Source organism: Moschus berezovskii, chromosome 22 (assembly GCF_049115385.1).
Source record: "Moschus berezovskii isolate FMDL1 chromosome 22, NW_MosBer_1.0, whole genome shotgun sequence".
In the NCBI taxonomy this organism is placed as follows: Eukaryota; Metazoa; Chordata; class Mammalia; order Artiodactyla; family Moschidae; genus Moschus; species Moschus berezovskii.
Window position 1 is genome coordinate 15407735 of NC_142481.1, and position 21445 is coordinate 15429179.

The window sequence follows — 21445 nt, forward strand, 5'->3', positions numbered from 1 at the left end:
AAGAAGGTGACGTGGCCTGAAACAATTCTTTCTTTTCTTTTATTAATAACTTCCTTGCCTCCTTTCACAAAAACCCTCCGTTTTGTACATCTCCTACAAACTCCCTCCTATTTACTAGATGTGAGGCTGCCTAATTCATAAGTTGTTGAATAAAGCCCATTAGGTCTTCATATTTTCTCGGTTTAATTTTGTTTTTTAACAATACACCTCAAGCAAAGACAACTGGTTCTACCCATCTAACTTGTTGGATGTCCTTTTCTCAGTCTAAATAATCACTTTAATACCGAAAGTCTGGCAAAACTGTATAAGCCCTATAAGCCCTGTACAAGCACAACTCCACTTTGCCGCTGGGGAATACAAATGGGTCTCCTCTTGCTCCATATCCTTCTCTGGCTCCCCAGTGCTCTCAGGAGCTAAATTGAGCGCTTGTTACAGAGAACTCCATTTCCCATCGGCCTCTTCGCGCGACACCTACATTTCCCAGCATGCACGACACCTCCCACTCCACGGATTCTTCCCGACTCCGCCCTCCTGGCCCTGCAGGCCTGACTCTTGCCTTACGTCACCGGCCTCCAAACTCTCCTCTTACCGCCAACTTCTCTAGGCCTCCGTGAGAGGGCGTGGCCTTTGCGCGATCGAGACGCCCATAGGCTGCCGTGTTGCCGGTAGGGCGTGGTTACGGGAGCCGGGCGGGCACATTTCGAACCGTGGCTGGGGCGGCGGCTGCGGCGGCAGCGGCTACGGCGGCGAAAGATGAACCAGGCAGGCTTGGCGGCTGCGGGGACGCCCCGGCAGCGTAAGTGGCGTACGTGGCCGACCGAAGCGATCGGAAGGGCGGGGCGTGGCGGGGCCGCCTCGGCGGTTGGCGAGGTCGCCACAGGTCAGAGGTCACGAGGTCAGGGAGCTACGAGGTGTGCACGGCGCAGGGATGCCAGGTTCGGGTAGGGGGCGCGTTGGGGTCGATTCTTCTTTTCTTTAGGAAATTCCTTTAGAAGAAAACAAGTTTGGGAAAGATATTGTGTAATGTGCAGAAAAACGCGACTTCCATTCATTTGTAGTTAGCCCTTTGGCCGCTCTCCACCCTTCCGTGGCCTTGCGCGGTTGCTCACGCACCATAGGACGGCGTTTATAGTCCTATAGTCCTACGTGATCGCAGAGGGCCGTGTTTACTTCTCATTTAAGATCTGAACCTGGATTTACTGTGCTGTTTTCCCGTGTCTGTGAATTTCTATCTCTAAGTTCCTCTTCATCTCCAGGAGTGTCGGTGCATCTCATTTATTCATTCAGCGTATCTTGCTTCAACTCTCTTGTGCCAGGCCCAGTGCTGGTGGAATTTGAATACCCAGTGGTAGCCTACAACTTGACAACTTAACAGCGCAGAGTTTAGTGAGAAGACAGACACTAAACTCGGAAGTAAACTAGTCCGCAAGATAATTTGGGAAGTAATTAGAACTGTAAAGGGAGTAAATTGGAAATTGATGGGGTGGGGGAGGGAGTTGAGTAGGCCTCAAGACATGATGCCTGCATTCCTCCCTTCAACCTTTGTTAAGATACCTGGTTGGCCCTGTGGTAGGGGATCTTGGGGACACAGACGTGCCCATCAGTCCTGCTTCCTGTCTTCATGGAGCTCCCAGTACATACAGAGCAGAAGACAGCAGCAGTCTAGTGTGTGATGGAGCTATGTGCAGGCATAGGGCTCAGGGCTGGGATGGGGGAAGCACAGTCAGAGAGCTTATGACTGGGACGGAGGTGTGTGTTAGCCAGATTAGGAAACTTGACCCAGCCCTGCCATGTAGGTGAAGCTTCCTGAAGAGATACAGCTGATGATGAGGAATGAGAAGGGGATTTGTGATGAGGGAAAAGCCTGGGAGGCTTGTGCTGAGTAAACAAGTAGACAAATGAAGATAGATTTAGAAATTGTGTTAACTGCTTAACAGAGAAAAAAGAACCACTGGATATTATGGGAATGAGCAAGGTAGGGCTAGGGCTTTATATGGAGGATAAGGAAGGTCTCCTGAGAAGGAGTCTTTTTTGAGCTGAGGCCAGGTGCTCTCTTGGCTGGTGTTAATTGTGGGAACGTGTTCCAGGGTGATAGCAATGTCTGTTCTAAAGCTTGAGTAAGGGAGGAGGAGGGTCAGGGCCCAAGAGGTGGAGGCCCTTGTGGCCAGGTGGAATGAGTCCCAGGAGAGGTAACAAACCAGGGTGGTTGGCAGGGCTGGGTCATTCAGGGCCTCATAGGCATTTGGGTTTGATTCTCAGTGCAGTGGGCAATGATCTTAGGCAGAGGGCATGAAATACTCTCTGCTGGACCCAAGGATGAACAGGGGAACCTGGTAGGACATTTAATTCAGGTGCAAGATGACAGAATCTGAGAAAGGAGGGTAACATTGAGACATGGTGGGTGAGAACCAATCTCAGAGGTAAAGGGCCAGGGGCAGCCAGAGGGCCGTGGCAGGATATGGTGGCTAGAGACAGCCCAGGGCATCAGGTGGGTGGCTTTGAAAGCCAGGAGTGTGATGAGATTGCCCTAGGTGAGAGGCAGAAGACAAGGGTAAGGGTGAAAAATTGGGTCACACAGTTCAGGGAGCTGGAGAGAAACCAGTGACTGAGGGACTGATCAGACCATCAGCTCCATAAAGTCATGAGCTGTTCCCTTTTGTTCACTGCGGTATCCACTTTGCCTGCCAGCAGAGCCTAACACACAGAGGGGCTCAGTTGATGTTTGTGGGACCCCGACAGGAGAGAGAAAAAGGTAGTACGGTGCCTCAGAAGCCAGGAAAGCAGATACTGAGTCAGAGGTTGGCGTTTGTGGCAAGGGCCTCAGTGCTGCCAAGGGCCTTGAGTCTGAGCAGAGAGGAATAACAGCCCTGACCTGGTGGTGCAGGTGTGTTTACAGGACCAGTGAGAGCAGAACCCCAACTGCCAAGGTCAGAGGTGGTGACAAAGAGGAAGGAAGGGCATATACCAAAGCTTTCAGGAAACCAGCCCTTTGGCCAGAAGTGGCAGAGGGAAAGAGAAGTGGTGCTCAGGGACAAGGGGGCCAGGGCCGGTGCTATTGGCTTTGAGATGGAGCACTTCCCTGGGTCTGTTTTCAGGCTACACATAATGAAGAGGAAGAGTTGAGGGGCTAATAACCGATGACAGGTGATGAGATGGATCACTCTTCTATGGGACAGGCCAGGGGCTGAGCAGTTTATGAGTGTCGCTTTGCCCCAGAGAGTGGACACCTTTCCACCGAGAAGAAAGTGGAGGTGTGGAAAAATCCATGGCATGGATTATTTGACCCCTCTCCCCCATCCCATTGTAATCCTACTGCCCTTTTCCCACCATGGCGGTTGCCACAGAGGAAGCACTCAGTAAATCTACTGTGGAGGCATCGCTTTGGGTCAGGGTGCTGGAGCCAGAGCGCTGGGTTCAGATCCGCCCTCTTCATATTCCCCATCTCCGTAGACAGCACCTCACCCGCTCAGACCAGAATCTGGGAAGACAACGTGGATTCTTCCTTCTTCTTTACCCTACCCTAGCCAAGCACACTTCCCGAAATCCTGCCCTTCCTCCAGATTCATCCCGAAGCACCCCCCCCAATGCCCACCTCATCCATCTCTCCTACCTGGACCATCTCCTCGTCTCCTTCCTCTCCTCTCCCTGTCCCGGCCTCCCCAGCCTGTTCCCCATATGAAGCAGAAAACCTTTTGAAAACTTGAGACCCAGCTCTGCTTCATGCTATCTGTATGATTTGGGGCAAGAACCTGAACCTCTTTGGGGGCATCCCATCTATAAAGGAGAAGGAAATGGCAACCCACTCCAGTACTCTTGCCTGGAGAATCCCATGGACAGAGGAGCCTGGTAGGCTACAGTCCATTGGGTTTCGAAGAGTCGGACACGACTGAGCGACTTCACTTTCACTTTTCACTTTCATGCATTGGAGAAGGAAATGGCAACCCACTCCAGTGTTCTTGCCTGGAGAGTCCCAGGGACAGGGGAGCCTGGTGGGCTGCCGTCTGTGGGGCCGCACAGAGTCGGACACGACTGAAGCGACTTAGCAGCAGCAGCATCTGTAAAATGGGATGATAGTATCATCAGTACAGAATGGGTTGTTGCGAGGATTAAACGAGTTCATCCACCGTGTTCAGAACATGGCCTGATGTGATTTCAGTGGTCAGTTGGGGCTTAGTTATTATAATATTTAACAGGCCGACCTGGGATGGAATCCTGCTCTGTCACTCTCTTTGCACAAGTCATTTAGCCTCTCTTTATTTATTTATCTATTTATTTACTTGGCTGCATCAGGTCTTAGTTGCCGCACGTGAGATCTAGTTCCCCAACCAGGGATCAAACCCAGGCCCCCTGCATTGGGAGCACAGAATCTCAGCCAGTGGACCACCGGGGAAGTCCCCATTTAGCCTCTCTAAGCCTGAGTTTCCAAATCTGTAAAATGGGAGTGGCCATTTATTCATTCATCAGTTTTGTTTTTTTTTTTTTTTTTAATCAAGCATCTACTCCAACCTTGTTCTAGAGGCTAGGGCTTCAGCCACAAACAAGACAGAGCTCTCTACCTTGGGGAGCTCACATTGGAGTCGGGGAGACAGTGAACAAGAGAAATTAAACAGCTAGTATGTCAGTTGGTGCTGTGTTTTCTAGATATAAATTAAGCGTAGAAAGGGAAAGGGGGGTGTTACCAAGGGAGATGCAGTTGTAGACAGGATAGTTGGGGAAGGTCCCACGGAGCCAGGACTTCGAGAAGAGGGAGTCCTCAGGGTGTCTGAAGCAAGAGCATTCAGGCAGAGGAATTGCCAGTGAAGAGGCCCTGAGATGGAAGGTGCCTGATGTGTTCAGTGAGCAACAAGGCCCCTGCGGTTGGAGCTGAGTGACTAAGAGGGAACAGGAAGAGAGACAGTCTGTCTAGAGACTTTGCTTGTAAAAGGCTTAGTACAGGATTATCTGCACAGTCAACCCCAGTACATAGTAGCCATCATTGTCATCATTATCATCATCATCATCATTATCTTTATTTGGAAGGATGGATGGATGGATGGCAGAGGCTGCCCAGACCTGACTAGACAACCCTAAGTTCAGTTCAGTTCAGTCGCTCAGTCATGTCCGACTCTTTGGGACCCCATGGACTGCAGCATGTCAGGCCTTCCTGTCCATCACCAACTCCCGGAGCTTGCTCAAACTCATGTCCATTGAGTTGATGATGCCATCCAACCATTTCATCCTGTGTCGTCCCCTTCTCCCACCTTCAATCCTTCCCAGCATCAGGGTCTTTCCCAGTGAGTCAGTTCTTCACATCAGGTGGCCAAAGTATTGGAGTTTCAGCTTCAGCATCAGTCCTTCCAATGAATATTCAGAACTGATTTCCTTGCAGTCCAAGGGACTCTCAAGAGTCTTCTCCAACACCACAGTTGGTTAGACAACCCATCTGACATCAAAACCAGTGCCCCACTGTAGCAGGAGCCAGAGGGAGAGCTCCTGACAAATGAATGAGGCTCCCACCCCTCTTCCCCTGCAGCCTCGAAGCGGAGGGTTCCTGTGTCCCAGCCAGGCATGGCTGACCCCCACCAGCTTTTTGATGACACGAGTTCAGCCCAGAGCCGGGGCTATGGGGCCCAGCGGGTGCCTGGTGGCCTGGGCTACCCTGCAGCCGCCACCTCGCCCCAGGGGGCCTTCCTGGCTGATCCTGTGTCCAACATGGCCATGGCTTATGGGAGCAGCCTCGCTGCGCAGGGCAAGGAGCTGGTGGATAAGAACGTAAGTGGGCTGGGCTGGTGGGAGTGGGGGGAGGCAGGCAGGGGCTGTGGGGCCAGGGCTTCAGGTTTGAGCTCTGCCTTCCCAGATCGACCGCTTCATCCCTGTCACCAAGCTCAAGTATTACTTCGCTGTGGACACCATGTACGTGGGCAAAAAGCTGGGCCTGCTCGTCTTTCCCTACCTACACCAGGTGAGCACTGGCCCCCCAGGGCACATGATGGGCAGGGGTAAAGGAGACTGAGGAGCAGGCTGGATAGACTGGCCCCGAGAGAGGGCTTGCAGGGGGGCAGGCATCCCGCTCCAGGTCCTGCCTGCTCCCCCCTCTCTACCCACAGGACTGGGAGGTGCAGTACCAGCAGGACACGCCAGTGGCCCCCCGCTTTGACGTCAACGCTCCTGACCTCTACATTCCAGGTTTCATCCCACCCACCTCCACCCGGCGGCCTCCTCCCTCCGGGCGGGCCTGTCTCGGGCAGACGTTTAGGTGCCCGGAGGCCCCGAGGGTCCTTCTTCTTCTGACCAGTGTCTGTGTGTCTGCCTCCCACAGCCATGGCTTTCATCACCTACGTCTTGGTGGCTGGCCTGGCGCTGGGGACCCAGGATAGGTAAGAGAGGCCTGGGGTCAGCTGAGTGGTGTGGGGTTTGCAGTGCAGGGGGGACAGTCAAGAAGGTCTCTTTGGTTCCCCTGGGTCAGAACAATCCTACCGTGTGAGCCAGTTGGCCCAAGACAGAGCCCTCAGTGTACCCTCAGGGTTACCTTCGCCTTTTTCTTCCCCACTCATGTGCAGCCCGTCACCCCACCCTGTGGTGGGTGACACTGAATCTAGCTTTCCCCTGGCCTCTCCTAACTAACTGCCCGGCCCCCACATACCCCCTGCACCCCAACTCCAACAGGAAGGTCTTGTCTGAGAGGTGGGCCTGGCCATGCCAACCCCACTCTGTGCCCTGCTCAGAAGCTGTCCCCAGACCAAGCCCCAGCTCCGGAGCCTATCACTGCCCACCTGAAGTCTCTCTCTGCCCCTTCCCTTCACTCTGCTCAGTCACTCTGGTCCTGCTTCTGTTTCTGCCAAGGGCCTGGGCTGCCTCCCCAGGGTCTTTGCACACCTGGTTCCCTTTGCTGAGGAGTGTGTTCCTCCCCACTCCTCATGTCTCCACTGTGCTGGTACAGCCTCAGGGAAGCCTCCCCACCCTCCAGCCTGGGTCAGGCCCCCACCTCTTGCTCACAGACCCCTGTTCATTACCTTCGTGGCATGGAAAACCATTGTCATTAGAGCCGTGAATTGTTGCGGCCCTGGGGATATGGCAGAGGGCTCCTTCCCCCATCAGCTCCTTACTCCTTCAAGCCTCAGCTCAAGTGCCCCCTTTTCTCGGACACCCTCCCCCCCAGTGGGGTCACACACCTACTCTGCCCTGTGCTTTCTCCCATCCTGGCCTGACCTCTCTGGGCTGGCTGTCACTTGGGACGGGATTTCTAGGACAGGGCCCACATTCATCTTGGTTCCTGCCGGGTCTCTAGCGCCCACCCTGCCCCCAGAGGCTGTCCCCCCTGCCCTGGGAGGGTCTGAGCCAGCCAGCTGGCTGACAGAGCTCGGGTGTCGGCAGGTTCTCTCCAGACCTCCTGGGGCTGCAGGCGAGCTCGGCACTGGCCTGGCTGACACTGGAGGTGCTGGCCATCCTACTCAGCCTCTACCTTGTCACTGTCAACACAGACCTCAGCACTATCGACCTGGTGGCCTTCCTGGGCTACAAGTATGTTGGGTGAGTACCCCCTCTGCCTCCCTACTGCCAGTCTCCAGCCCCGGGGCCTCGTCCTCAGACCAGCCTTCCCCCCTCTCTCTCTCTCCCCGCAGGATGATTGGTGGGGTCCTCATGGGCCTGCTTTTTGGGAAGATCGGCTACTACCTGGTGCTGGGCTGGTGCTGTGTGTCCATCTTTGTGTTCATGGTGAGCTGGGGCTCAAGGGAGGGTGGAACTCTGGGCACAGGCCTTCTGGACAGAGTTGGGGGTCCCTGGGGTCATCTGAGCAAGGGATGTCAGGTGGGAGTTTAGACCCATAGCCATACTGGTGAACTGAGGAGTCCTGGAGTGGCTGCCCTAGCCTTGGGGTCCAGAGAGCTTCCCAGAAGAGGGGGTGTCTGGAGGGGTTGCTGAAGGGAGAGGAGGAGCCAGCTAGTGGGCTCTCACTCCACTTTTCTTGTATGGTGGGCTTTCTTTCCAGAATTTCCTTTAGGATGAAAAGAGTATAGTGTCCTTGAAGTAGTTTCTCTGAGAGTCTTTCCAGCTGGAATAGAAGTGCTGGTTAGGAGCCCTGGGATCCACTCGGCCTGGCTTTAACCCCAGGCCTCGCTGGATCCTGGGCAGCTCACTTCCCTCTTTAAACCTGTTTCCCGTTTTCTGAAAAGGTTGTTGTTTAGTTGCTAAGTCATGTCTGACTCTTTGTGACCCCATGGGTTGTATAGCCCGCCACATTCTTCTGTCCAAGGGATTTCCCAGGCAAGAATACTTGATTGGGTTGCCATTTCCTCCTCCAGGAGATCTTCCTGACCCAGGGAATGAACCTGTCTCCTGCTTGGCAGGCAGATTCTTTACCACTGAGCCACCAGGGAAACCCTTTGTAAAATGGGGTGATAATTCCACTTCAGGATACTGAGAGTATCAGTGTGAGCAAGTCTTAGGTGGCTCAGTCGCTCAGTCACGTCTGACTCTTTGTGACCCCATGAACAGCAGCATGCCAGGCTTCCCTGTCCTTCACTATCTCCCAGAGTTTGCTTAAACTCATTGAGTCAGTGATGCCATCCAAGCATCTCGTCCTCTTTCGCCCCCTTCTCCTGGGTGACAGGAGACTGAGCCAGACTTGCCTAGGAGTGTTTGGGAGTCTCCAGCGGAGGCGTGGGTCGACAGTGACCTGCCGCAGGGTCCTGATAGTAGCAGTCCTGGGAGGCGTGTGGCATGCTGGCATAAGTCCTTTTCGAGGAGATCGCCCTTACCCTTACCATAGAGCCTATAACCTACCATAAAGACTGCAGACTCTAGGATTGGGCCGCCTCAGGCCAAACTACAGGGAGGGAGCACAGCCCCACCCATCAGCAGAAAATTGGATTTAATGATTTACTGAGCATGGCCCTGCCCACCAGAGCTAGACTCCTGTTTTCCCCACAGCCAGTCCCTCCCATCAGGAAACTTGCACAAGCCTCTTATCCTCATTCATCAGAGGGCAGACAGAATGAAAACCACAATCACAGAAAACTAACCAAAATGATCACATGGATCACAGCCTTGTGTAACTCAGTGAAACTATGAGCCATGCCGTGTAAGGCCAGCCGAGACAGAGAGGTCATGGTGGTGGGTTCTGACAAACCATGATCCGCTGGAGAAGCGAACGGCAAACCACTTCAGCCTTCTTGCCTTGAGAACCCCATGAACATATGAAAAGTGTGAGGAGCAGAGAGCAAAAGCTAGTGACTGGTGGGCCAGATCTGCCCCACAGATAAACTTCAATTTACATGTCATTATTTACAACTTTAGGGGCGGTTTAAACAAAACAGTTGGGAGAAAAAGTGGCATTTCTGGCTTGTGTTGAAAAATCGTCAAGTGCAGCACAAGCTGATGGTGGCCAAAGGGCCGAGTCTGGCTATCCCCTTGAGCACGGAGTTCACACTGAAGTTCCCCACTTCACCAACTTAAGGCCCTCGCTTGGCAGTTGAGTTTCGAACCCTCTCACATTTTCTCCCAAGGCCTGGGAGGACAAGGAGGTCCTCCCTGTGTGTTAGGAGATCTAGGAGAAACCCGAGGCTCCCCAGGAGCAGACTTGAGCCCAGCCACTCTCTGAAGGAAGGGTGGGGAACCTGGAGTTCCGAAGGAGGCCGGGCTCAAGAGTGATCTCCCTCCCCGGTCCAGATCCGGACGCTGCGGCTGAAGATTCTGGCGGAGGCGGCGGCCGAGGGCATCCCGGTGCGTGGGGCCCGGAACCAGCTGCGCATGTACCTGACCATGGCCGTGGCGGCGGCACAGCCCCTGCTCATGTACTGGCTCACCTTCCACCTGGTGCGGTGAGGGCGGCCCCGCGACGCCTCCCGCCGCCGCTGCTGCTTCCGGCGGCCGCCGCCCCCTCACCCCCACCGGCGATGCCGTCGCAGCTCATCTCCCGGCCACCTGCCGGCCACCGGGGGCGCCCTGCAGCCCGAGCCCCTCCCGCCCTCCCCGCCCTCGCCGAGGTGCTGAGATCTCCAGCTGCACAGGCCGCCCCCCAGCGGGGCGGCCACTGTACAGAAACAATAAACCCTGACGGACACGGCGTGGGCAGCTTCTCCTTGGCGCGCGGTGTCCAGCAGGGGGCAGGCCCGGCCCGGGAAGGGAGAAGGAGCCCGGGGACCGCTCTCGGCGCCTCGCGACCAGAAGGCGACCAGGAGGCCGAGCAAAGGTTTAATGAGCCCCGCCCAGACCCATCAATGGGAAGCCTTCTTCTTCCCTTCCTCCTTCTTCTTCTCCTTTTTCATCTTGGGCTTCTTGACCTTGCCTGAGGCGCTCTGGTGCCGCTCCGAGCCGGGCTGTGGGGCCGGGGGCGGTGGGGGTGGGAGGGGAGAGAGGGTTCCGCCGGTGAGTCCTCGGTCCGCCTTCCGGGCTGGGACTCCGCCCTCACTTGGGGCGCCAGGCACCGGCTCCGGAGGGGGAAGCCTCTTACCTTTGCCTCATTTTCCGAATCACTGGAGCTGCTGCTGGAATCTGAGGCGCTCCCTTGGCCGTGGCCATGGCCGTGGTGATGCTAGTTGGGAGGCACACCAGTGAGGCCGGGGGCCCCTTTCCCGCCTCCCAGTCCCCCCAAGTCGGAGGCCCCAGACCAAGCAGGGTCCTGGGGTCAAAAAGCAATTTCCAGGAATGAGGTGACTTACCTTTAGGTTATCAGCTGACCCGCCCTGAACTTTGGGGGGGCTGTGCTTGGGGTCTCCCACCTTGCCTGCCCCTTGGGGCTTCTTGGAGGTGGACTCCACGGCTGCAGGGAGAAGAGATAGTGGATGGGTTGGCGCAGGCGCAGATAATGACCCCCCTTGGAGGCAGACCCTTGGGCTTGATTCTGGCCCTCAAGCTCCCCACTCCACAGCAGCGTACCTGCCGACAGGTCGAACTCCATGGTAGTGAGAGAAAGTGTGTGTGCAGGGCCAGAGCGCTGGAGCAGGGCTGAGAGTGTTGGGGGCGGGCCTTGGGGAGGGGCAGTGGGCCTGCGAGGAAGTTCTGAGGAGCCCCACCCGACCTCTGTTCAAAGTCTTTAATCCTGACTCACTACCCCTCCCCAGCACCGCTCCCACTGGTCCTCTGGGAAACGGGGAGGGTGGACAGTTAACTGCTATGCTCCCGGCCACCTCACCCACCCTGTGTTGTTCAGTCGCTCAGTCGTGTCCGACTCTGCGACCCCATGGACTGCAGCAAGCCAGGGTTCTCTGTCCTTCACCTTCTCCTGTAGCTTACTCAAACTCGTGTCCATTGAGTCAGTGATGCCATCCAACCATCTAGTCCTCTGTCATCCCCTTCTCCTCCTGCCTTCAATCTTTCCCAGCATCAGGGTCTTTTCCAGTGAGTCGACTCTTCACATCAGGTGGCCAAAGTATTGGAGCTTCAGCTTCAGTATCAGTCCTTCCAATGAATATTCAGGACTGATTTCCTTTGGGATTGACTGGTTTGATCTCCTTGCGGTCCAAGGGACTTGGGGTTGGGAGAGGAGTGTGGGCGGGTGAGGATTTCTGGGGAGGGGACTACTAGCACTGTTAAAAAGTGAAAGTGAAGTCACTCAGTCCTGTCCAACTCTTTGTGACCCCATGGGCTGTAGCCTACTACGCTCCTCTGTCCATGCAATTTTCCAGGCAAGAGTACTGGAGTGGGTTGCCATTTCCTTCTCCAGAGGATCTTCCTGACCCAGGGATCAAATCCAGGTCTCCCGCATTGTAGGCAGACCCTTTACTATCTGAGCCACCAGGGAAATCCAGCTAGCTTTTCCTAAAGGGTCAGATGCTTGCACTTGAAGAAATGAGAGAAAGGGTGCCTCCGCATGCTCTCTGTACCATGATAATACTGACACTCCTTGTGTACTTTTGTGCCTGGCACTGTTCCAAGAGCTTCTTGTACATTGACTCACTATAACACTGCCTCTGGCCTGGTGAGAAGCAGAGTCTGAAAGGAAGAAGAGCACAAACTTGGGAACCAGTCTCATGATTTGAAGTCCATCTGTATTACCTAGTAGTGCTTCCCAGGTGGCTCAGTGGTAAAGAATCTGTCTGCCATTGAAGGAGATGCAGGTTTAATCCCTGGGTCAGGAAGATCCCCTGGAGTACGAAATGACAGCCCACTCCACTATTCTTGCCTGGGAAATCCCATGGACAGAGGAGCGTGGCAGGCTACAGTCCATGGGGTTGCAAAAGAGTTGGACACCACTTACCAACTAAACAACAACAGAACAATCTGGGGAAGTTACTTCCCCTCTCTGAGCCTCATCTGTATATGATAACTACCATTTGGCGCTGATGTAAGAATCAAACGGATTAGTTTCCTACAACCATGCCTGCACACAGTTATTAGCAGTACTTATAGTGTTTGGTTTTTAAGTAAAAGGTAGGTATGGTGGCTATCCCTATTTTACAGATGAGAAAACTTGAGGGACCCGTTAAGATGATGAGGGGCAGGACTTCCCTGGTGGTCCAGTGGTTAAGAATACACCTACCAATACAAGGGACGTGGGTTCAATCCCTGGTCAGGGAACTAAGATCCTACATGCCGCATGGCAAATAAGTCCATGCGCTGCAAATAGAGAGAGTCCTTGTGCCACAGTGAAGACCCAGCACAGCCAAAAAAAGAAAAAAAAAAAAAAGGTGTTGAGGAGCAGAAACAGTAATAAACAGATTAGAACTAAGATTCAAACCCAGGCAGTATAGCGCAAGTCAAAGTCCAAGTCTAGCTCAAGTCCAAGTGTAGCCCCTTGGTCTCACCCTGGGGGAGGGAGTACTTAGTAGAAGGGACAGCCATGGGAGCCCAGCCTTCCTTTCCCACACTGTGTGGGGCCCAGATTAGGTTCAGGGAGGAATTGGGGGCCTGAGTCTTCTGTTCCAACTGCTGTGAGGCCAGGTGTCCTTGGGAGTCCCTCTCCAACCCAGCCCTTCCCCCCAACCTGGCTGCTGTACCTGCAGAAGTGGTGGGCAGGGCTGGTACTTAGGCCTGAGGATAATGACAAACGTGCAGTTACCAGCCTTGTGCACTCAGGTCTCTGCTCCAAAGTCCATTCCTTAGAGGAACCTGCCCTGACTGCCAACTCCATGGAGCCTTGTCACTCCGTCCCCTTTCCCCTGGCTTGATGACCAGCATAGACAGCCCTTGCTTCCCACTCTCTAAGATTATCTTTATTCTGATTCCCTCAGCACATAATAAATTTTATAATAAAATTTACTGAGTATCTACTGTGTGTCCGGCACAGTTCAAGTGCTGGGGGCACAGAAGTGAATAATACTAGCAAAAATTCCAGCCCTACGAAATTGACATTCTAGTGGGGAGAACGTGGCAAAATGTAGAGTCTGTTAGAAAAAGCTGGAAATGAAACTGTCCAGCAGCTGGTGAACCGATACACGCAATGTGATAGATCCATTCATACAAAGGAATACTATTCAGCAATAAAAAGGAATGAACTCCTGGTATTTATGTAGCAACAGCTACATAAACCTCAAAAACATTATGCTGGGTGAAAGAAGCCAGACACAAGAGACTACATGTCATATGACACCATTCATATGAGTATTCATAAAAGACAATTACAGAGATAGAAAGTCGATTAGTGGTTGCTGGGAGCTGAGTGTGGGAACTGTGATTAGCTCTAAATTGGCCATGAGGGATCTTACTGGGTGAAGGCGATGAAAATGTTCTGAAACAGATCTATGGTGATAGTTGCAGCACTTGGCAAAATTACTAAAAATCCTTGAATTGGATATTTGAAATGGGTTTTATGTAACTGATAACAGCTTTATTTTTTTTCAAGTAATATGTATTAGGAGAAATACAGTAAGAAAGGGAATTAGGTAATAACTACATAGTATGTTTGAGAGGCACTGGATTTCAGATAGAGTTACCAGGAAAGCCACACTGAAGTATTTTTTGTTAAGATCTGAAGGTCAGAAAATAAGCCACACTAGTGCATGGAAGCATATCTAGGCAGAAGGAATAGCCAGTGCAAAGGCCCTGAGGCAGGAATGTGCCTGTGAGCCTGAAGAGCTGGAGGGAAAGAGGTGGGAGATGAGGACAGATAACAACCAGGGCAGGCAGGGGGGCTGTGTGGGGGAAATGTCTTGTAAATCAAAGATCTTTGGTCTTTGAGTGAGAAGAGGAGGTGAATGGAGATTGTGACTTTGCCGACATCACATGCAGGATATGAGAGACAGTGTCTGTCTCTCCTGGCAGAACATAAATTGCAGGAAGGTGGGATTTCATTGCTTTGCTCAATGCCAAACGGTATGACTCAGAGTCAATGCTCCCTATCATTTGGTGAATTAGGCGACCTGCTGCTGGGCAGTGTGGTCCGAGCAAGCCTAGAGTGGCTGTGAGCTTGGTTGTGAATCTTCGCTGTACGCCTTACTGCTCTGTGGACCATTTGGTCAGTCACTGGCCCTCATTGTCCTCCTCTGTCAAATGGAACTAACCTCCCAAGGCAAATGGTTTTGCACGGAGCCTGCCTGGGACAAAGTAAATAGATATTTGATAAATGTTAGTGGCTTCTTTGGGTTTTGTGTTTTTGTTTTTGTTTTTTTTTTTGCTAGACTGGGTCTTTGTTGCTTTCTCTAGTTGTGGCGAGTGGGGGCTACTCTTGCTCGAGGTGCTCGGGCTTCTTGTGGTGGTGGCTTCTCTTGTTGTGGAGCCTGGGCTTTGTGGAGTTGCTCCTTGTCTTGTGGAATCTTCTGGGACCAGGGATCAAACACCCATCCCCTGCATTATCAGGTTGATTCCTAACCACTGCACCACAAAGGAAGTCATAAATGTTAGTTTTAACTGTGAGCCATACACACAGTCTGATGATTCCTCATGAAACTGATGATACAACCCCCACGGTATATGTAATTGAGCCCTAAAAGGAACTGTAGGACACCGGACTAGAGGGAGTGGGGCAGCAGTGTGAGACCTTCCAGAGCCAAGATGAGGTAAGCTCTTCACTACTGTGCTAAATAAAATGGTGGGGTGAGTGGGTCCCGGGAGACCTTGGCCTGGGCCTCCAAACCCCCACCTGTTCGCTTCATTACAATACATTTAGGATGTGGCAGCTTTCGCAGGGACTTTGAAGACAGAGGCTTGACGAGAGAGCTTCACTTTTCTCTCCGGCAAGAGCCTGAGCTTGTGGGAGTCCAGAGCAGGTGATGGGTGGTTCTGTGAGGTCATCCAGGAATGAGGTTCCCTGTCTGGGTGCTCTGCATCCCTCCAGGATGCCGCCCCCAGGCCTCTGGGGAGGCTGGTACCCACCATCTGCTTCTCAGGAAGGGAAGGGCAGTGGAGGGCACACCGCTTCCTTTTTTCTTTTCTGTAGGAATTTGATTAATCTCAAATGGTCATTCACACATACATTAAACACATTGTGACTTTTTCTTTGGCTGTGTCACTTGGCACACAGCATTAGTCCCCTGAACAGGGATTGCAACCTGCACCCCCTGCGGTGGAAGCACAGAGTCTTAACCACTGGACTGCCAGGGAAGTCTCACCACTTCCTTTTAAAGACCCGATGACCTAGAGGCATCACACACCCCTTCAGTCTGAATTTATTCACCAGGTCACATTCAACTGCAAGAGAGACAGGGAAATGAGAGTTCCAAGCTGGGCAGCCATGTCCCCGCTAAAATCGGGGGACTTTATTACTGAAAGGAAGAAAGAGAAATGGGATAAGGAGCCCATCTATCAATACTCCTGTCGGTGGCAGTGAGAGACCCTTACTCATCTACTCTGGAGGGATTACAAATGGGAGATGAGATTTAAGCTGGGAAGGTGGGTATAAAAGCGTGGATGAAAAACACAGGTGTGGGCTTGTGAGACAAGGCCACATCCATCTGCTCTTTGGAGGGAGAGTTCCCTGTCATTCACTTCTCATCTTCCATGGCTAACAGAAGCAGAGATGGTAGCTTATGCCTGTCCTCCCCAGGCCCTGCCTGCTTCTGGCATCCTATGGTACTGCTCTCCCCTGCTGGTTTCCTCATTGTTTTTGCCTAAAATGACTCGGTCCTAAGGGTATTAGCAATGCCTTCTCCTTTGTAGGACACAGTTCCCAGCTGGCCTGCGATCTCCATGTCATTCACAGCTAGATCAGCTTACCTTTCGCCAACATTTCACCAGCAAACATGCTTCAAAGGGTCACTCAAACCCTCAAGTTTTTACTTAGTCACTGCAGTTTAGGAAGAGATTTCTAGATGCCAACTTTAGCGGTACAGGACTGAGGAGATTGCTGGGATAGTCCTCCCTGGGGGTCTTGTGCTTCTACACGTCTGTGGATGGACACGCCTAGCTGGAAGAGCAACTGCTGGAAGCCTGGTTTTGCTTTCTTCCTGAAGCTTACATGACCAGAGCGCCCCAGTCCCATAAACATCATAATCCCCATCCCGGAATGTTTTCTTTGAAACTAACCACATCCCGAGAGATGGATGACCTTTCGCACACGGTATGCAGGGTCTCAGTTTCTTTTCCCACATGACAGAAACGCTGCCCTGGATGTTCTAGAATACTAGTAATCAGCAAATCGCAACAGATCATCCTCTGGGAGGTTCCAAGGGGCTGATGGCCCAGCTGGAGAAACCCAGCTTGGTCTATATCCAGCTGACTGTTGTGTCTGGGGTCTGACTTTATTCTATTTACAAGTTAATAAATTAGCCTTGCGGACTTTCCCAGGTGGCTCAGTGGTAAAGAATCTGTCTGCCAATGCAGGAGACTTGGGTTTGATCCCTGGGTCAGGAAGATACCCTGGAGATGGAAATGGCAACCCACTCCAGTATCCTTGCCTGGAGAATCCCATGGGCAGAGGAGCCTGGTGGGCTACAGTCCATGGGGTCGCAAAAGAGTTGGACATGACTAAGCGACAATAAATTAGCCTTTTAAGTGTTTCCAAAATGCTGGCAGAAGCCTTTTGACTTTTGGGTGAGAGACAGAAGGCTTTATTACAGCAGCAGCATAAGCATCAACCTGTGTATTGCCCTCCCTTGTCCCAGGGGAGCAAAGCGGAGGTCCAGATGGAGCCTGCACATGTGGTGACCGGTTGCATTACGAGAGGGTTGCTGAGCATGGAGAACCTGCCACTTTACAGCAGGCAGTAGGCAAGCCTGCTCTTTGTCTTCGAGGGAGCCACTGCCACACTTCATCCCTCGAAGTGCTCTCACCGCAAATCCAACTCTGAGAACGGCCCAGGTAAGCAGCTGTCAGGGTTGTGTGTTCTTGACACTCCCATCAAGGCTTGTAGAAACAGGAGATCTCCATGGAGGATTGTCTATCCAAACAATGCACCCGCTTGGCTTCTGGTGAATTTTTCACACGAGTATGCCATTTTGTCAGCTGTTCTGATTAACTGGACTGAAAGTGAAAGTTGCTCAGTCATGTCCGACTCTTTGCGACCCCGTGGACTGTAGCTTGCCAGGGTCCCCTGTCCTTGGGAATGCTCCAGGCCAGAACACTGGAGTGGGTAGCGGTTCCCTTTTCCAGGGGATTTTCCCAACCCAGGGATCAAACCCAAGTTTCCCGCATTGCAAGCAGATTCTTTGCCACCTGAGCCACCAGGGAAGCTCAACTGGACTGAGGCTGGGGCTAAATTCAATTTGTCTCATAAGGCACTTAATTACCGTCAGCAGGACCCCAAGCAGCAGTGACTCCTGTTATGTGGCCAACCTGCCATCCAGCATCCCAGCCTCATCCAGCTGTGCCTGAGCAGGACACAGCCAACAAGGTCATAATCAAAGGCTAGTCTCTCGTCCATTAGGAACCACACGAGGGAGTTCAGACTGACCTGCTGATCTTCGGTATTACTGCCAATAATTACACAGCCCCAGAGCTGCCCTCATGCCCCATGGAGAGGCACTGTGACTCATTCTTTCCTGCAGGCAAACACACACAGGACTGGGCACAGAGTACTCCAGTTCATCACTGGCTTGGTTAAGTCACGTGGGCAGTGCCATGAGAAGCTGCAGCCTCAACTGCCATACATGGCATAGCCCAGGGCTGCTTGGGCGTCAGAAGTGTGTACTTTTGTTATCAGCCAGATTAGAACAGGGCTGAGCAGGTCCATGTTTGTAAATGTCTATGGGTGGGACTCTCATTCAGGCGGTGACGGGATCAGGCATAGAGTGTTTCAGGACTGGCTGGGTCTATGGGTCACACTGCCGGCTGCAGGGCTCCGGTGGACCAGGTGATGAGTTGGTAGGCTGAGGTGCAGGGTCTAGAGAAGAGAGTGCTGATGGCACCCCTCCTGCCCCCCACCCCCTCTTCCTGGGGTCTAAGATGTTCCCTCACTAGGGGGTTCCCAGGTAGCTCAGATGGTAAAGAATCTGCCTGCCAACGCAAGAGACTCAGGTTTGATCCCTGGGTCGGGAAGATCCCCTGGAGAAGGAAATAGCAATCCACTCCAGTATTCTTGCCTGGAGAATCCCATGGACAGAAGAGCCTGGCCAGCTGCAGTCCATGGAGTTGCAAAGAATCGGACATGACTGAAGCAACTTAGCATGAACACCAGATGCCAGACTGTTGTATTCCCTTCAAAGACAAAGAATCAGCGTGACTCCTGTCCCACTGGGTGTAGCTTTACCTCTCCTGTCATCTACTCACACCCAGACCTTTGTTTGGAAAGGTCAGTCGTGAATGGAACGAACATTTTTACAAATTTACGGAGACCACTTGGGCCCCTGTAGGGAGACATGGCAGGCAGGGCGCTCAGCGACCAAGTGGCCATTGTCCCCATGACTTGGGACTAGTTGTCCAAGAAGGAATCTTGGGGGCTAAACCAGCATTAATTCCTGAGGCTCCCTTTGATCAGCTGCCACCTAGAGGTTACACGTGGGCTTGCTGTTTGGGGGAAGATGCGTCATACACAGGGCTGATGAGGGTAGAATTCCAAATTTTTCAACTCCCAACCCTTTTGACCTGATTTTCACCCAGGAGATGGTCGAGAGAAAAAATCCTTTCTGATGACAACCACGTTCACTGACCATACTGCCTTACTAAAGTGTATGGACCAAGAAGAAGTAGAGATCTTTGTCGATTTTTTTAGAAATCCATCCCATCTCTGAATGATACCAGCAGTCTGTCTGAGGGTAACAAAGGCCATGAGCACCTTGGCTACTCGCCTACTGTTAGGCAGTTTTTGCAACAAAAAGAGGACCAATGTCAGCCTGTAAATGGTCTATAAAGTGTAAAACATGGCAGTTTAGTTTCAGGGGCCACAATGGTGTGGCAGGAGGTGGCCAACCAGACTGGAACAGTGGCACCATAACATGGAAAAGTACAGAAGGGAGACAGCCTTGGCAGACCAAGAGGGCCCAAAGGCCCCCTGCTGTCACTCTGCCTGGAGCAAGTGGGGCCACAGGGCCTCCCAAACCACAAGACAGGACAGGACAAATCTGGGCAGAAGTGAGTCACAGAGATAACGTCTGCACAAGAACATATAAAGGCACGACACAGGAAAAACCTGCGGAAGCGCGACTGGCCTTGATGGTGTCAGAATTCACTTCATGATCTCCTCCTACTGCAGTAGATTTAAAAGTGATTCCCAACAGTTTCTTTTAAAATCCAACACGCTACTTTTTTTCCTTCATATGACTAAGACATGAAGGAGAGGCAACTCTTGTCTCAGAAGTTGACAGAACACACAAGTGGGCATGAGGGCTGCCCGTGGGGTGGGGCAGGGGGCATGTAGGGGAGAACCGCCAAGTAAGGAGCAACGAGGACACAGGTAGGTGGGCAGAGGTGGCCCCCACTTTCCACGGGTGACCTGACATCTGTGATCTCGTGCAGCTTTCCCACCCATCCATCTTACAGGTAAGGAAACCGGAGGTTCAGAGGAGTTAAGTGACCTGCCTGCTTGAGGGCAGTGGGTGGAAGGTCTCTTTCCAATGCCCCGGCCCTCTTTCCCTGGACCACAGGCTCTTCTGGAGGCACTGCTGCTGCTGCTGCTAAGTTGCTTCAGTCATGTCCGACTCTGTGAGACCCCATAGACGGCAGCCCACCAGGCTCCCCCGTCCCTGGGATTCTCCAGGCAAGAACACTGGAGTGGGTTGCCATTTCCTTCTCCATCTGGAGGCACTGAGGGGTCCTAATTTGTCTGGGACGCGGCAAGTAGGTTTCACCTGCTCACCAACTCAACTGCAGTGAGGGCCTGGAGTGCCAGGCTACCTGGAAGGCTTGGCAGGGAGAATACCAGAATCCAGGAGCAACATCTACCATGGACCAGAAAGGTTGGGAGTGGATGAGATATTTACCCAATTGCTTCTGCAACAGATTTCTAAGCCCTAACAGACACAAGTCTTTCCCTCAATGTGCAGGCATCCTTCCAAGATACTGTGTGTTTGGTTCCAGACTATCACAATAAAGCCAGTCACATGAAATTTTTGACTTCCCCAGTGCATTTAACAGTTATCTTTACACTATAGTCTATTTATGCAATTGCACTAGTTCTATAGTAAACAAAGTATATACATTTAATTTAAATGTACTTAAATGCCAACCCTATTATCTGACAAGGCTGCAGTGTCTTCAGAGTACAATAAAAGGAGGTCTGCCTGAATAGTGTGTATAGAGGGTGGCCTTTGGCCTGAAGGGATTTCTAGGAAGGGTCAAGGAAAGGAGGGCTTATTGTCTCTGTTCCAAGGAGAGGCCACAGCAAGATCTGGAACTGTTGTGTTGGGCAGCATGGGCCCCCAGCCAGGCCCACCACCTCCACCTACTGGAGACCAGCCTCCTGAGCCACTGAGGCAGGTGGAGGCCCCAGTCTGCCTGCCTGACCCCATGGGTTGCTCAGATGCTGCCCCATGTTTAGGGGAAGGGTGAGGAGAAAGGGGGCTTTGAGAGCTTTGAGAGGAAGGGAGTACCTACAGGCAGGCAGCAGAGTTGGGACTAAGCCTGGAGGCAGAGTTCAGTCTGGTGGTGCCCTGTCCCCATTTCTATGCAGGGTCACGGAGGGAGGTCTGGCGATGATTGCAGACATGCAGGAAAGATGATCATGGATGCCCAAATGAGTCATTAAAAAAAAAATCAGCACGGTATGACCAGAATTTTTAAAAAGTGAAATGGAGTAAGAAAATATCAGAGCTAAAAAAAAATTAAACATCAGAGCTTACCACAGGTGTAAGGCTAAGTGTTGTTTGGCAAAACTTTATGAGCACTCAGTTGTAATGTAAGATGTATTTCATTCAACAAGATCTGAAAGATGTTGTTTTCTTACAGCCTGTTCCTGGGTGGGAACATCTCATGTCCTGTGGATACTTTGGTAGAGTCTATATTAACAGTCCCATAAAGAAAGCACATGCTGAATATTTTTTTAAATGGGAAGGCCCCTTTTTATTAAACTTGTACATTTTACTTTCTTCCTTTCAGAATCCTAATTTAAAAAAAAAAACATGTTTCTGCTTACTTAAAAAAAAAACAATGACAGACAAACTCTGAAAACATCACTTTTGTGATGGGAAAGGAGGCAACAGGATTCAACATAAGCAAT

General features: G+C 52.1%; 2 protein-coding genes across 3 annotated transcripts; one reads left to right on the plus strand and one right to left on the minus strand.

Moving 5' to 3' along the window:
- Positions 1–601: 601 nt before the first annotated feature.
- On the plus strand, positions 602–10045 carry YIF1B (Yip1 interacting factor homolog B, membrane trafficking protein). Of its 2 annotated transcripts, none has more exons than XM_055412256.2 (8): positions 602–805; positions 5513–5751; positions 5837–5941; positions 6087–6165; positions 6299–6356; positions 7354–7509; positions 7602–7695; positions 9649–10045. In XM_055412256.2, the coding sequence occupies exons 1-8, from the start codon at positions 754–756 to the stop codon at positions 9802–9804; spliced, it is 939 nt and encodes a 312-aa protein (XP_055268231.1). In that variant the 5' UTR covers positions 602–753; the 3' UTR covers positions 9805–10045. The 2 variants fall into 2 exon arrangements, with proteins under 2 accessions (XP_055268231.1, XP_055268232.1); XM_055412257.2 differs by having other exon boundaries at positions 611–796.
- Positions 10045–10988, minus strand: C22H19orf33 (chromosome 22 C19orf33 homolog). Its single transcript, XM_055412259.2, has 4 exons — positions 10858–10988; positions 10641–10741; positions 10433–10513; positions 10045–10298 (listed from the first exon to the last, which is right to left on the minus strand). Exons 1-4 carry the CDS (start codon positions 10877–10879, stop codon positions 10197–10199), a joined length of 306 nt encoding a protein of 101 aa, XP_055268234.1. The 5' UTR covers positions 10880–10988; the 3' UTR covers positions 10045–10196.
- Between the last annotated feature and the right edge of the window lie 10457 nt (positions 10989–21445).